Source organism: Cherax quadricarinatus, chromosome 96 (genome assembly GCF_038502225.1).
Source record: "Cherax quadricarinatus isolate ZL_2023a chromosome 96, ASM3850222v1, whole genome shotgun sequence".
Classification (NCBI taxonomy): Eukaryota; Metazoa; Arthropoda; class Malacostraca; order Decapoda; family Parastacidae; genus Cherax; species Cherax quadricarinatus.
Window position 1 is genome coordinate 13,202,030 of NC_091387.1, and position 16,827 is coordinate 13,218,856.

Genomic DNA, 16,827 nt, shown 5'->3' on the forward strand with positions numbered 1-16,827 from the left:
ACCTAGTTATTATTTACAGGGAGTTATAAAGCCAGGTTTAAGTTATAGCACACTAGCTAGGTTAGGATTTACCTTATCCAACCATCCACGCTAAACAGAGTAAGCTGGGCACAGTTAGGCCAAGCTGTTACATACATTATTTATTTACTGTTTCACAAGTTGAATTGTTGAATTTGCTTGTGTTAACCAAGTGATTTTAATTTGTATACTGCCCTATTAGTGTGTGATTTTCATTGTCTTTGATTCATGTTAATGTGGGATTTGTGAATTATACCTGAGACTAGGTTAAGTCCTGTAATTATTTGCTGGCATTGTACAGTTAAGTGCTAGGTTAAGCTTTCACATCGATACACATTTTGATTGGGATTTGAGAGCTAACAGTGTACATTTTTGATTCATAGTAGAGTCAATATAACAAAGGGAATTGTTAAGCTTGTTGAGAAGCCTTAAGACTCGTTCATTCTTACCTAACACCGTGACGTGCTGTAGGGTGGACTGGGTAAAGTACAATTAGTGTCACACTCCTCATTAAACTTCGACAATGGCAGATGGGGGTTCAGGAGAGTCTGGTTCAGTGCTAACAAAATTAAAACGATCAGTAGCAGCATACAAAGGGCATCTGAACAGAACGCGTAACAGGTGCAAGGCTACTTGCCAACGCAGTAATGTAGACTGCGATGATTTGCAGAACTGCTTGAAGAGTTTGGGGGAAAAGTGGGAAGCCTATGAACAAGCATTCTCAGCATATGAGCTACAGGCTATTGAGGATGAGGAATCCCAGGGAAGTCTTCAGCAGGCTATGGACGAATTCACTAAGGATGATGTAGATTGTCATCAGGAGATGAATATGTACAAAGATAAGTTAAGTACATTAAAGGCTAGTATTCCAAGGATGGTGTTGAACACCGCAGGTACCCCAAACAACCACACACCTGTCAATATGTTGCCCAAGTTGCCCCAGCTGAATTTACCAACGTTTGACGGAACCTTAACAGAGTACATTGGTTTCTGGGATCAGTTTAGAGCCCAGATAGATGACAGAAATGATTTGTCAGATGCCGTCAAGTTGCAGTATTTGCGGTCGCAGCTCAAGGGTAAAGCCTTAGATCTGGTCCGGCACTACCCGATTACTGACGCTAATTACCAACATGCCAAAGACCAATTAGAAGACATGTTTGGCAACACTGAGGAGATAAAGGTAGCTATACTTTATCGGTTGTTGGATCTAGAGGCTTGCCGACATGACCGTCAAAGTCTAGAGAAGTTCCGTATTGAGGTTATGAGCTTGTCCAATAGTTTCAGAGATTTGCATGATGAGAATGATTCAAAATGGATCCTTAGCCAGGTGATTCAGAGGAAACTGGCTAGCACGACAGTGCATGAGTTACACTTAAAACATCGGACGAATAGGTTCACGATAGACCAAATTGTTGAAGGGTTAGGGGATCTCATATCTCACCTGAGCATAGGTCAGGGGGAGAAATTACCTACCAAGGAGAAGTCGGTCGACTTCCCCAGACATTCGAGAGATAGACCTAAACCACCTCCCACTAAAGTAGGCACGTATTATGCCCAGGGCGAACCCTCCACCCACAGGGCCAAGGGAGAAGCCACTAAAGCGGCCAGTATGAGACGGTGCGTGTTTTGTGATGAAGAACACGCTAGTTCAGGGTGTTCAAGCTTCACCACCTATAACCAAAGGGTTCAACGGCTAAGAGAGTTGAGACTTTGTTTCAAGTGTTGTGGAGAACATTTTGCCAGGGACTGTAACACCATGCTCAGGGAGTGTCGGGGCTGCCGGAAGGGAAAGCACCACAGTGCACTGTGTCCTAATGATGCCGGATTAGCACAAGTTAAGGAGAGCAAACCGCAAGAAAGGGCGGAGAGCAAGAACAAGTCAGAAGTAACGATGAGTGTGGTGAGTACGGCACCGAGAATTTGTTCTGGTGAGCAATTTCAAGGCTCGGTGGCCTTGCCCACCATAATGGCGGTGGTCGCGAACGGGAAGAAGTCTGAAACGACCCGTTTGTTCTTCGACAGTGGGGCACAGAGATCCTTCATAGCGGAGAGTCTAGCCACTAGGTTGAAGCTGGAGACAGTTGGTAAAGTTGACATGAAGGTGGAAGGGTTTGGTGGGGAAGTCCCACGCAGGTCTTATCCAGTAGTCAATGTGACGGTCAGGTTAGCCGGGCATCGACGGGAAATTTCAGCCTTGATGGTGAAGAGGCTGCCCAATATCATTACCACTAGGGGACTGGCTGAAGCAGTCAAACGTTTGAGGGAGTTGGGTGTGAAGCTAGCAGAACCAGACATTGCTACAGACAATGTTAGTGATGTAGGCATATTGGTAGGAGGGGATTACCTAGACGAGTTCGTGTCTACGAGAAGGGTTATCAAGGAAGGTGTGGGCCTGTACAGGACTCCAGCGGGGTACATCGTAGGAGGCAGAATACCAGCTCACTTCCCTGCGACCCCGGGAAAGGAGGGCTCTGGTATTACAGCGACTGAGGCTGTACTGGTGATGCAGATTGGTGTGCACGAAGGCCTGTCAGAGGCGCAAGTTGGCATATCCGACAGTGAGCCGGTCCATAAACTATGGGACCTGGATGTAGTAGGGATTAAAGGTGACCAGCCGCCCCCCGAACACGAAGAGACGTATCGAGATTACTTGAACCATGTGCAGTTCAGGGACGGGCAGTATTGGGTGCGACTCCCATGGAAACCGGGCCACCCAACGCTGCCCACTAATTTCAAGAGGGCACGTGGTCAGTTGAATTCATTGGTGAACAGCCTGACCAGGAAGGGTCTGGTGGGGAAATATGATGATATTATTAAGGAACAGCTGGCCCTTGGGTTCATCGAGAAAGTGCCCAATGCCAGCCCTGGGGAAAACACCCATTATCTTCCACACATGGCAGTCACCAAGGAGTCGGTAACCACTCCCATCAGAGTAGTCTTCAACTGCAGCTCGCAGGCGAGTCCCCGAGAGCCATCGTTGAACGACTGTCTGCTCACAGGGCCCTCCCTGACGCAGAAATTAGCAGATGTGTTGTTGAGATTCAGGACGGAACAGTACGCCTATGCGGCAGACATTAGCAAAGCCTTCCTACGTATTGGGTTGCAGCCACAGGATAGGGACTACACAAGGTTCTTGTGGCTGGCTAACAGGGAGATGCCCAAGCAAGGGTATGATACCTATAGATTCAGGGCAGTGTTGTTTGGTGCCACTAGTTCACCATTCCTATTACAGGCTACCATAGACTACCACCTTGTGAACTGTAACAGCCCGCTTAAAGAATTACTGAAGACCCTATTTTATGTAGACAACATGCAGGGTACCACCTCAGATGAAAGGCTGTTGATGGATATTTACCGAGAGTCTAATCAGGAGATGCTCTCAGCTAACATGCCATTGAGAGAATGGGTGACAAACAATCCAACGTTGCGGGGCATGGTGGAACATGACTATACTGGCTACTCAGTGCCTGAGGTAACATCGGTGTTGGGACTAGAGTGGGAAGTCAAGGAAGACAGACTTAGGCTAAAGAGGAAGCCTGATGGGGAAGGGAAGCTGACCAGGAGGTCTTTGCTGAGCAAAGTGCAGACTGCCTTCGATCCTTTGGGTTTGTTGACACCCATCACCATTCGAGGGAGGATGCTAGTACAACAGACCTGGGAGCTGAACCTAGGTTGGGACGTCCCACTGCCAGAAACAGTCTGCCAGGAGTGGGATCTGGTTAACAAAGACCTAGCGGAATTGCACGAGTTCACATTACCCAGGTCCATCGGGTGCACCGGGCGGGATTATGACTTGCACGTCTTCTGTGATGCCTCCTCCAGGGCCTATGGGGCAGTAGCGTATTTGGTGGCCGGGGACCAAGTCAATCTGGTCACCAGTCGTGCGCGGGTGACACCCCTGAAGGATTGCTCGATCCCAAAGCTAGAGCTCACGGCGATGTTGCTGGGAGCAAGACTGGGTAAGTACGTAGAGGAGGTGTTAAGTAATCTGAGGGTGACACACACCTATGTATGGACAGACTCGGAGGTGGCCTTACAGTGGGTCCAGAATGACAGGTCTAAGCTCCCCTATGTCAGGAATCGGGTAAAGGAGATACGGGAACTACAGTCAACATCAACAATTCTGTATGTGCCTACAGATCAAAACCCAGCCGACCTGATAAGCCGAGGGGTGACACACAGAAAGTTGAGTAAAAGCGAGCTTTGGTTCAAAGGCCCAGACTGGTTACCGGCAAGGGATTGCTGGCCGGAGCAGAAATTCGTGGAGACAATCAGCAGCATAGTACATTTCGCGGGGGAACACGACACTGAATTATTTGACCCCAGGCGCTACTCCTCGTGGAGAAAACTTATAGGAGTCACGGAAATGGTATTTCGATTCGTGAGGAAGCTGCATGACAAGGTAAGCCAGGGTCGACAGTTGTCTCTAGTGGGTCCCAGAGAATATTGGATAAGGCAGTACCAAAGGGGGAGGTTTCCAGGAGTGCTGGAAGTACTTGCGACCCGGCAGCAGGTTATGGCGTCAGGACGCGTGTCCAACGATGACAACTCAGGGAACAGCAAATTGGTTCACTCATTGGGATTGTTCCTAGATCATGCGGGGCTAATAAGATGCAGGGGAAGAATACAAAACTCTGAGCTCAGCTATGGGGCCAAACATCCCGTGCTGCTGGGAAAGGAGGGATGGGCGACAGAGCTATTGATACAAGATGCCCATCAGAGGACCTTACATGGGGGGTTTGGAGATACCCTCACCTGCCTACGTCAGAATTACTGGGTACTGAAGGGTCGAGCTGCCGTCAAAAGGGTGCTAAAGAGTTGCACGGTCTGCCGGCGGTACGATGGGAGGACCCTACCCTACCCAGGTCCACCACCGCTGCCTCAGGAGCGGGTACATAGTGACAGGCCCTTTGAGACTGTAGGAATAGACTATACGGGGGCTATCACATTGAAGAACCCAGGAGACGTTAAGGAGGGCCCTCAGAAAGTATATGTCTGCCTGTTTACCTGTGCCACTACTCGAGCGGTGCATTTGGAGTTGGCAGAAGATATGACGACAGAGACTTTCGTGAAGTTGTTCAGGAGGTTTACTGCCAGATTCTCGTGCCCGCGATTGATTATCTCGGACAATGGCACAAGCTTTAGGGCGGCCGATAAAGTTTTCAGGAATCTTAGGGACAACGGAGAAGTACGAGAACACCTGAAGAGAATAGAGTGCGAGTGGAGGTTCATAGCTCCCAGGGCACCCTGGCAAGGGGGATTCTATGAACGCATGGTGGGCACAGTCAAAAGGTGCATTCGGAAGGTCTTGCACGGCAGGAGGGTGAGCTGTGATGAACTGAGGACAGTGTTAGTTGAGATAGAGGCAAGAGTTAATAACAGGCCTCTGACCTACGTACAAAATGGGATTGACGAGCAAGAAGCTCTCACCCCCAATCACATGCTGTTTGGAAGAAGGATTGAGCCCTTCCCCGCAATTTTGAGTCAGTCTTCCAAGGAGCTGGATTATTATGGGCCAGATGGTCCCCCCATCAATGAAGAACTGCACAGGAGTCACAACAGACTGGTGAACATCCTGGACAAATGGAACCAGGTGTGGCGCAGGGATTACTTGACAACCTTGCGGGAACATTTCTATGGTGCCGACCCCGAGGCGAATAAGATGATGCTAAGTGAAGGGGACCTGGTGCTGGTAGAATCCGAGGCGCCGAGGGCACACTGGCCTCTTGGCCTGGTAGTGTCAACCCACCCAGACAAGGCTGGGCGGTTGAGAATGGTGAAAGTGAGAATGAACGGTGTCGAGACTATAAGACCCATCAACAGGCTTTTGCCTCTCGAGGTCCACACGGTGGGACCGGGACATGAGAAATCAGACCAGAGGTTGAGTGAGCTGAGCGGCCGGACGACCCGTCGAACGGCGCTCGAGTCCAGGGCCCACTGGGGGGGCCTGCGGGAGGCAGACTTGATCTAGACTTAGCGCCTACCTTCGCCGGCGGGAGGATGTGGAAATTTATTTGGTCCAAATAGTTCCACAGCTCAGATCCAGCATGAGCGTCTGGTCGTCTGAGCCGAGCGACCCTTAAACCCTCCCAAACAAGCAAGGCATTCTCTGGTTGGCGGTTGGTAAGCTTATTTAATTTATAGATTTACTCTTCAGGGAAGGAGTAGGTAGGTTTACTGGTAATACACTAATATTAGGTTTACTAAGGCATCTGTAGATAATGATAGAGTAGACCTAAGACCTTAACATAGGTAGGAATAGGCCGATAATGTAGGCAAACATTAGGATAAGTTAGCTAGGGAGAACTGGCAGCCCTAGCTTGAATGGCGGGGCGCAGGTCACAAAGACAGAATAGCGTCCTTCTTACGATAGACTTCGACTGGACAAGACGTGCCGTGAACATCAGGCGGCGCCCCCACGTGTCTTCACATCTGAGACCTGGGGAAATCTGGTAGAGACACCTCGATGTACCGTAGATGATCTCTTCCATCAGCCCATACAGTAAGACGAGATATTCACCTTTTTCCGTAGGATCTGGCCAGTGACTTAGGAGATTTGTGGGTTGAGTTAACTGAGGGCTCGGCGTGCTACAGAGAGAGTATGCCCAGTAAGTACCAGCGTCTCAGAGTCGTCTGAAGCTAGCGTCTGAGTCTGCATAGTTATACTAGGGGATACATACCCTCTTGGATATAGGAATTTCTGAGGTGCAGGCAGGACACTAATAAGGATTGAATATTGCAGGAATTAATGCTCCCGGTTGCACGTGGTTCCCAAGGGGAAGTCCAAGGGGGCTAAAGCTAGGCTTAGGAAGTTGAAGATCAGGATATATGCTGCAACACCAAGTAAGTTAGTCCTTTATACGTGCATGCAGGCGAGGTTTCTTGCAATACCAATCATTTGTGAAAAATCTGTCCTATAAGCCACTTGTGAGGCTGAGGTACCCATCTCAGAGCTCGGTGTCAACAGAGTTTGCCAGGGTAGGCGACTCACTTGGAGGCAGCCCAGACAAATTTTCACAACTTGTATGCCTTTGTCACATGGCCTTTAATAGCCTGTACTGATGCTTTCATTACTCTAAAATCCACGGACTTGTCAGCCACATTAACTCCATCAGATCCAGTCATGGTTAGAGAATTATTAATCACTGATTATACAACTTAAGTAGACTCCTTATAAGAGTAATTCTTGCACTTTACTCTTGTATAAATCCTAGCCACACATGTGCTAGCAATTAATTGGGCTAATTATCATCCACCACACGATCGAACAAATTTGTGTACTCTACACCCACTTCCTTCAATCAGTCATTTAAATTTTTATTAAGTAATTAATTCAATTAATTTTTTCACTGATTGCATCCAGTTCAGGAAGGACCAGCGGGCAGAAATGGAAAATTTTATAGGGGTGGTTACCTGTATGTACCTCAACATTACATGCATACGGTAATCTCATTGGGAGATAACAGCTATGTTGTTTACCGTAGTCACCCCGTGTAGACATGTGAGAAAACTTAAACCACCTCTGGTCACTGCAGGTGGGCCTTCGACACTTACAATCTTATCCATATCTATCCGAGACCAGTATAAATTGGATAGCACCCACAAGTACGGCACTACTAATTAATTGTGGACTGTATAGATTATATTAGTTTAACTGAATGAAGGAGGGGGGGTAGGTTGCACATGTATATGTCCATCAAGGAAAAAAACACTTGTATATAATACCACCACTTACCAGATATTCTCTGGTCACTTGAAGTAGCTGGATCACCCCCAACCTATCCAATTACAACATACCTAACTGGCCAGTATCAGCCTGCTATAACTAGTAAGTAAGTAAGTAAGTAAGTTTATTCAGGTATACACAAATACAGTTACATAGAATTATCATACATAGCAGCATATGTGTAGAGAACCTGGGATAACCCAAAAAAGTCAGACAGAGTGACTTATTTCCATTGGGGTCCTTTTACCTTATTATTATAGTATAAAGGTTATAATATTTTCTTATTGTTCTACAATGAAGATAACATCTTATTATCATACTAAAAAGACTATCTGCTACACCAAGGTCATTAAGACTATCTACAATACGAGGGTCATTACAAGGAATAAGGTAAAATTTACACGTATGTTAGCTAAAAAATAGAAAATCATTCGCCTCCCTTTCTGTAGCTACATTCATCAGACACCTTTTGGCACTCTTCTTGAACTGGTTCACGCTATGACTGGCTTTGACATGTGCGGGTAGTCTGTTCCATTCCTTTATTGCTGTACAATAAAAGGTGTTTGAAGCCTGGCCACTGACTGTGGGTACTACAAAGTTGTGCTCTCTCCCCCTAGTACTATGATTGCTTTGGTTCCCAACCTTGACAAAATTGACAGCAAGATATTCTGGACATTGTTTGTGAGCAATTTTATAAACATGATTTAGCTTCAGTTCTTTTACTCTGTCTTCAACATTCAGTATATCCAACTGCTGTAATTCATCCTGGCCTACATGTTCTCTTGGTCCCAGCCCCAGGATGAATCTTACAATTTTGCTCTGGGTGATTTGCAGTCTATCTTTCAGTTTTTTTGTCAAAGCAGAGTACCAAGAAGAGCAAGCATAATCCATATGGCATTGTATAAGGGCTAGACATAGGGTCCTGCGAGCCTCAGTAGGTAGACACTGTGCTTGTCTATACAGGAACTTCAGTCTGGCATTCGCTTTCTTTACTACACTGTTCCCTATCAATTCTCCTGACATGCATGGGTCAAAGGGGATTCCCAAATATTTTACTGATGAAACCAAAGTGATGGGCTCCCCATTACATTGAACATTAAAATTATTTACCCTTCTCAGTTTATGTTTCGTGCCAAAGAGAATGGCTTCAGTTTTCCCTAGGTGTAATGATAGTTTGTTGTCTACTAACCATTTGCTGCAGGACTCCAGTTCCAGTGTTAAAACATTAGCAATATCTTGTGGGTCTTTACCTGACACTAACAGAGCACTGTCATCTGCATACAGTAGGAGTTTGCACTTGACACTGATAGGCATATCATTGACATAACATAAGAATAATAAGGGACCCAGAATACTACCTTGGGGAACTCCACATGTTATCGGCAGGGATTCTGATTCTGTTTTGTTGATTTTGAGTATTTGTCTCCTGTTGCTAAGGTAGGACATAAACCAGTCTACAGAACCTATACCGATAGCTTGAAGTTTATTACATAATATATTGTGGTTGACAGTATCGAAGGCCTTTTGCAGGTCTAAGGTTACCATGCCTATGAGGTTCCCCTTTGACATTTCAGTTCTCAGGTAATCCATCAGATTAATAAGGGAGGTGTCGGTTGAGTAGGATCTTCTAAAGCCCGATTGATAGCTATGGAGAATGTTGTTGTCATTAAGGTACTTAACTACTTGAGAATACACCGCCCTCTCTAGAATTTTAGATATTATACTGAGTATACTAACAGGCCTATAGTTGCTTACATCAGACCTACTATTTTTCTTGAAGATAGGAGTAACTCTGACCTCCTTGAACCCCTCCGGTACTGTATTAGTGGTGATTGATAGATTTATTATGTGAGCAATAGGGATTGACAGTTCAGAAGCACCATCTTTTAGGAACTTAGACGGGATGTTATCAGGGCCTGTGCTCTTAGTTGGGTTTAACCTGCTTAGTTCTTTTTGAATAAAGTCATGAGATACACTTACTAGTTGACAACTGTTTGGGGTTACCCCTTTATTGGTATAGTATGTTTGAAACTTATCAGAGTCTGTGTTAGAGGTATTTGATGCAGCTGGTAGTTTACTTACTAGTGTTGATGCAACAGATGTGTAGTATGAATTAAAGCAATTTGCCACCTTAGATGTTTCGTGGCATACCTCATTATCGATAGTGAGTACTATGTTAGACCTATCTACTGGCTTATGGCTATACCCCAACTGTTTTAGTTGTTGCCAGAGCTTTCTGGGGTTATGCTTATACTCTTCAATTTTTGAGCAGTAGTGCTTTGCCTTTGCTCCTTTTATAAGTCTCTGTACTCTGTTCCTCACTCTTTGGAATTCATTTAGTGCTGCAATATCCTGTCTGTTTGCTTTAAATCTTTTTAGCAGCTGGTCTCTGAATTTCATATTATCTAATATCTCGGTATTCATCCAGGGTTCAGTTCTTCGTTTAATCCTAACCTTTTTAACTGGTGCAATATTATCAAGGATGGTAGTGAACATTGTTTTGAATTTTTCCCAGGCATCGTTTACGTCCGTGCAACTTGTTATCTCTGTCCAGTCACAATTGTGTAGCCTATTTACCAGTGTTTCTTTACTGTAGTTTCTAGTTACCTCATTTTTATTGTATTGTGTAGGCCTATCCTATCCCTAGTTATTTTCCTGGTGCAGTAAATGATGAAATGATCACTAAGACCTGTGGTAATGACGCCTGACTGACTAATGTTCTCAGAGCGGTTACAAAGTATGTGGTCAATTAGGGTGGCTGAGAACTGTGTGATCCGGGTTGGAGTATTAATAAGTTGAGTGTAACTATTTAATCCTAGAATTTGCTTATACCTTTTGCATAGCCCGTTATTTTGCTGCTGAAAACAGATATTGAAGTCGCCCAGTATTATTGTCTCGCAATTGTTTTCAACTCCGGACAAGACTCTGGAAAAGTCTTCTAAGAACTGGTCCTGGGTAGGAGGGGGGTAACTAGTTCCTACTAAGATGGGTTTGGTCTTAGGAAGCAGCACTTCAAACCATAGAATCTCCAGTTTATTGTTATTTAAATCAGGTCTTGGGTTGTAAGCTAAGAAGGGTTACTTAACTGTAGGTGATTGATGCTCCTTATTTCCTCCATTCACTATCTCATTTCGATGTCCTGCTACACCGACACGGTTCTTGTTCCAGCAGGACGAGGTATCCATTGGTTTGTCCCGGTTTAGAAGTCGTAACTCCATAAAAACTTCACTATCCTCGAGAGAGGAACACGAGATAAACAGATGCTCACTCTGACAATGGCGACTCATTTCACTTCACACATTCTCTTAACTTGGTGTTATTATCACTGATTACTTCTTAACCCACCATACGGTTTAATGTCTCCAAATTATTATACACATTGGAGGCCACTCCATTAAGATCTGAGACTGACGAGTGATGATTAAACCACGGGTATTTTTCCCCGGGACACAGTCCGTGGCGACGTGCCAGTCACCCGGTCCTACCATTATTCACTCATTTTACCACTTTATTACAGTGGTCCCGTAACTCACGTTCCCTCACTCTTCACCAGGAACAGTTACGACACTTCCTGGAGTTACCTGGAGAGAGTTCCGGGGGTCAACGCCCCCGCGGCCCAGTCTGTGACCAGGCCTCCTGGTGGATCAGAGCGTGATCAACCAGGCTATTACTGCTGGCTGCATGCAAACCAACGTATGAGCCACAGCCCGGCTGGTAAGGAACCGACTTTAGGTGCTTGTCCAGTGCCAGCTTGAAGACTGCCAGGGGTCTCTTGGTAATCCCCCTTATGTATGCTGGGTGAGGCCTATATTAATCCTTAGGCCGCCGTGAACGCCAATTTCCTGGTCCCATGCTTTCCCAGCCTCTTAAATCCATTCAAAACACTCCCGCTTCTCCATGCCCTGTGTCGACCTGTCCCCCACACATCCACGCAGGCGCAGAGGGAACTCTTGGTTCTATTCCATCAAATACATTTTTGACCCATATCGACACATTAAACACCTATTAGGCACTATAGCTTCGGAAAATTAAAATATTTTCCACACTACCAGTAAATCCTGGTGGAAGCACTGATGTCCATACAAAGGTGATAGATAGGGAGGAAACAGGAAAAATAAATGCACCAGCAGTGAATGCAGGTGCAATAAATCCTAGCAAACAGAATTACAAACTATGTAAATACTATGCCTAAGGTATCTGCAGGCACGGTATATCTGGTAAAACAGGTGGTACATGCACCTTTGACCATCCCAAAAAGTACTGTATGCACATGGCAACAGGAGAGTGCAACTTCCCCTCCTGTAAATTATTTCACCCAGGTTAGAGTATGTACTAGACAAGGAGATTATTTCCCAGGAAAAGTAGGTCTTAGACAAGGATGTGTGATGTCACAGTGGTTGTTCAATATATTTATGGATGAGGTTGTAAGAGAAGTGAATGTGAGGGTCTTGGCAAGAGGTGTGGAGTTAAAAGATAAAGAATCAAACACGGAGTGGGAGTTGTCACAGTTTCTCTTTGCTGATGACACGGTGCTTTTGAGAGATTCTGAAGAGAAGTTGCATAGGTTAGTGGATGAATTTGGTAGGGTATGTAATAGAAGAAAATTAAAAGTGTATTTAGGAAAGAGTAAGGTTATGAGGATAACAAAAAGATTAGGTGGTGAAAGACTGGATATCAAATTGGAGGGAGAGAATATGGAGGTGAATGTATTCAGATATTTAGGAGTGGACTTGTCAGCAGATGGGTCTATGAAGGAGGAGGTGAATCATAGAATTGATGATGAGAAGAGGGTTAGTGGTGCACTTAGGAGTCTGTGGAGACAACTTTGTCCGTGGAAGCAAAGAGGGGAATGTATGAGAGTATAGCTGTACCAACACTCTTGTATGGGTGTGAAGCATGGGTGATGAGTGTTGCAACAAGGGGAAGGCTGGAGGCAGTGGAGATGCCATGTCTGAGGGCAATGTGTGGCGTGAATACAATGCAGAGAATTCGCAGTTTGGAAATTAGGAGGTGTGGGATTACCAAAACTATTGTTCAGAGGGCTAAGGAGGGGTTGTTGTGGTGGTTCAGACATGTTGAGAGAGTGGAACAAAACAGAATGACTTTGAGAGTGTATAAATCTGTAGTGGAGGGAAGGCGGGTTAGGGGTCGGCCTAGAAAGTCATCTGCCTCTCCAACCTTGACCTTTGACCTGCACAGGGCTGCATCATTAGTTCCCAGGTTCTGTGAAACAGACTTGGACACTTCGACACATTTGACAATCAGGCACGTTCTATGAGATGGCCTCGAGAACATTAGGCTACCTTACTCCACACCACTCTCAAGGGTAAGGCTCAGTCATGGACTGCAGCTCTCCCTTATGGCGAGTATGCAGATTATGAGGGAGTTAAGATCATTTCAAAAGAGTATGACTTACTTTCTGTAAGTTATCAGCATACCTTCCACTCTCTACAAAGACTGCCTAGCCAAACATGGGTAGAATTTAGCCAGCAAAAGAAAGTGGCTCTAGAACGATGGCTGAGGTCATCTGGGTGTGATACTATGGAGTGTCCGATACAGTTAATCTTGCAGGAATGATTGTTCGCATCGCTATAGGGCCCTGCAGACAGGCTGCGCAGTAGCTCCTGATTCAACTGGCTTCTGCGCAGTTTTCACACACCACTACAAGTCACAAGATGGTGGACCGACAAGGCAGGAGAGTTAACACGGTCTGTGTTGCATTCACACAAGGCTCCCTCAGTGTTTCTACAATGCACACATTAATGCCAAGCATTATATGAGACGTCTACGGCATCCCCAATGAAGAATTATATGGCGTAGCTTTGAATGGGATGTCAAGGATATTTATAAAATTCGTGAGTGCCAGCTTCTACAACAAGATTGTGGAAACTTTCAAGAAAGGAGAATGGAAGTGAATTCGGCTGTGGAAGTGTGTCTACATGACGTGTCGACGTATGTCACCTGGGTCAAGGTGAGAAATCTGCCTTTCGAGGCGGAGGAGTACGATCTGCGGGATGTTTTCGGCAGATACGGAACGGTGCATGCAGCGACCAAGGGAGTGTGGAGAGAGGGCCCATACAAGGAGTTCCCGGAGGGCTCCTTCACCATCAAGATGACGCTCCGCCAGTCGATTCCCTCTTATGTACGTCTGGAGAAATATAGGACCCAGATGTTTGTTCATTACGCAGGCCAGAGGAAGACTTGCAGACTATGCAACTCTTTTGAGCATATGGCTGCCCAGTGTCCCCGTCGACTGCTTGGCCACTCCCAGGACCAGTCACCTGTGGGCCTACGGGCTGAGGCTTTCGTGACTGAGCCTGGTACCTCAGCTGGGCAAGTTCCCAAGATTTGAAGTGATGAGATGCAACATGAGGACACGCAGTCTACGATGAGTGCCACCCTGTCTATGGATGCATCGACCGTGCCCACGCTTACTGTGGATCCTGTGGGGCCTGAGGTTTTGCCACAGGATAAGTTGCTGGAAGACGTGTTGCAGGACCCTCTAGATGGAACAGAACATGGTCCTGTTGTTTCGACGGCGTGTCGTGAGTTAACGACTGAGGAATCCCCTACCATAGAAATGCAGGACAAAACCACGTTCGTACGGACGCATGAGGTGGTGGTGGAGGTTCACCAGGAGGCTTCGTCCAGCGAGGAGATGCATGTGGATGGCAGCTCCCGCAAACGTTTGGCGGGAGCGTCGGATATGGACGACGTCTTGACACCAGGACAGTGCCCAGGGAGGAAATCGTGGGCGAAAGTGGCTGAGCCGCCTGTCACAGAAGGGATAGTTTCAAGGTCCCAGCATAAGGGTAGAGTGCGGGGGGAAGGGGGTCTCGAGAAGCCGAATGACAAAGACGGGCAGTCTAATGTGCGAGTGGGAACAGGAAAGACCCCAAAACATAGAGGTAAACCACCTTTTTTGTAAATTCAAGTGTTGCTAAATTAGACACATGTGCAACTCTTGGGTACCTTTATTGAGTAAACGTTTCACCACACAGTGGCTTCATCAGTCCATACATAGGAGAAACTTGAAGAACAGGAGGAGAATGAGGTAATCAGTCCCTCAACCGTGAGTCGATGTGGTGAGTCCATCAATCTTGAAGAGAATACGGCATATGAGCGGAGAAGCAGCTTATAAACCATATGGCAGGAGAGGTGCAGCAGTTGTAGGTGGTGTCACATTTGTTCAATGTGGAAGTAGGTCGTGCCCAATGGTTAGGCAAGCGAAGAATTCCCAAGTATTAAGATCCCAAGAAGTTGCAGTGTCTGACAGGATTGTAGATGAATGGTTAAAAGAACCGACATGTTGCTAAATTAGACACATGTGCAACTCTTGGGTATCTTTATTGAGGAAACGTTTCGCCACACAGTGGCTTCATCAGTCCATACATAGGAGAAACTTGAAGAATAGGAGGAGAATGAGGTAATAAGTCCCTCAACCTTGAGTCGATGTGGTCAGTCCATCAATCTTGAAGAGAATACGGCATATGAGCGGAGAAGCAGCTTATAAACCGTATGGCAGGAGAGGTGCAGCAGTTGTAGGTGGTGTCACATTTGTTCTTAATACTTGGGAATTCTTCACTTGCCTAACCTTTGGGCACGACCTACTTCCACATTGAACAAATGTGACACCACCTACAACTGCTGCACCTCTCCTGCCATATGGTTTATAAGCTGCTTCTCCGCTCATATGCCGTATTCTCTTCAAGATTGATGGACTGACCACATCGACTCAAGGTTGAGGGACTGATTACCTCATTCTCCTCCTGTTCTTCAAGTTTCTCCTATGTATGGACTGATGAAGCCACTGTGTGGCGAAACGTTTCCTCAATAAAGATACCCAAGAGTTGCACATGTGTCTAATTTAGCAACATGTCGGTTCTTTTAACCACTCATCTACAAATTCAAGTGTGTTACTGTGAGGGAAAAGTTCAATAGATAGGAGTAGCGAGGGAGTATATAGTAACAATAGTTTCATTGCCGGCTACTTGTTAAGGTAGGGTAAGTCAAGCTCCCGCCTTTTTTCCCCCACCCTGAAAGTGATAGTTTGACTGCCGGCTGCTTGTTAAGGTAGGGTCTAGTAAGTAAGTAAGTAAGTAAATTTATTCAGGTATACACAATACAGTTACATAGAATTATCATACATAGCAGCATATGTGTAGAGAACCTAGGATAACCCAAAAAAGTCAGACAGAGTGACTTATTTCCATTGGGGTCCTTTTACCTTATTATTATAATATAAAGGTTATAATATTTTCTTATTATTCTATAATGAAGATAACATCTTATTATCATACTAAAAAGACTATCTACTACACGAGGGTCATTAAGACTATCTACAATACGAGGGTCATTAAGACTATCTACTACCCGAGGGTCATTACGACTATCTACAATACGAGGGTCATTACTAGGGATAAGGTAAAATTTTCACGTATTTTAGCTAAAAAATAGAAAATCATTCCCCTCCCTTTCTGTTGCTTCATTCATCAGACACTTTTTGGCAGTCTTCTTGAACTGGTTCAAGCTATGACTGGCCTTGACATTTGTGGGTAGTCTGTTCCATTCCTTTATTGCTGTACAATAAAAGGTGTTTGAAGCCTGGCCACTGACTGTGGGTACTACAAAGTTGTGCTCTCTCCCCCTAGTACTATGATTGCTTTGGTTCCCAACCTTGACAAAATTGACAACAAGATATTCTGGACACTGTTCGTGAGCAATTTTATAAACATGATTTAGCTTCAGTTGTTTTACTCTGTCTTCAACATTCAGCATATCCATCTGCTGTAATTCATCCTGGCCTACATGTTCTCTTGGTCCCAGCCCCAGGATGAATCTTACGATTTTGTTCTGGGTGATTTGCAGTCTATCTTTCAGTTTTTTTGTCAAGGCAGAGTACCAAGAAGAGCAAGCGTAATCCATATGGCATTGTATAAGGGCTAGACATAGGGTCCTGCGAGCCTCAGTAGGTAGACACTGTGCTTGTCTATACAGGAACTTCAGCCTGGCATTCGCTTTCTTTACTACACTGTTCCCTATCAATTCTCCTGACATGCATGGGTCAAAGGGGATTCCCAGAT

At 45.6% G+C, this 16,827-nt stretch overlaps 1 protein-coding gene across 1 annotated transcript; it reads left to right on the forward strand.

Annotated features, from left to right (window-relative positions):
• Positions 1–5,170: 5,170 nt before the first annotated feature.
• On the forward strand, positions 5,171–7,031 carry LOC138855492 (uncharacterized). Its single transcript, XM_070105098.1, has 2 exons — positions 5,171–6,626; positions 6,761–7,031. The coding sequence occupies exon 1, from the start codon at positions 5,291–5,293 to the stop codon at positions 5,987–5,989; it is 699 nt and encodes a 232-aa protein (XP_069961199.1). The 5' UTR covers positions 5,171–5,290; the 3' UTR covers positions 5,990–6,626; positions 6,761–7,031.
• The last annotated feature ends 9,796 nt before the right edge of the window (positions 7,032–16,827 follow it).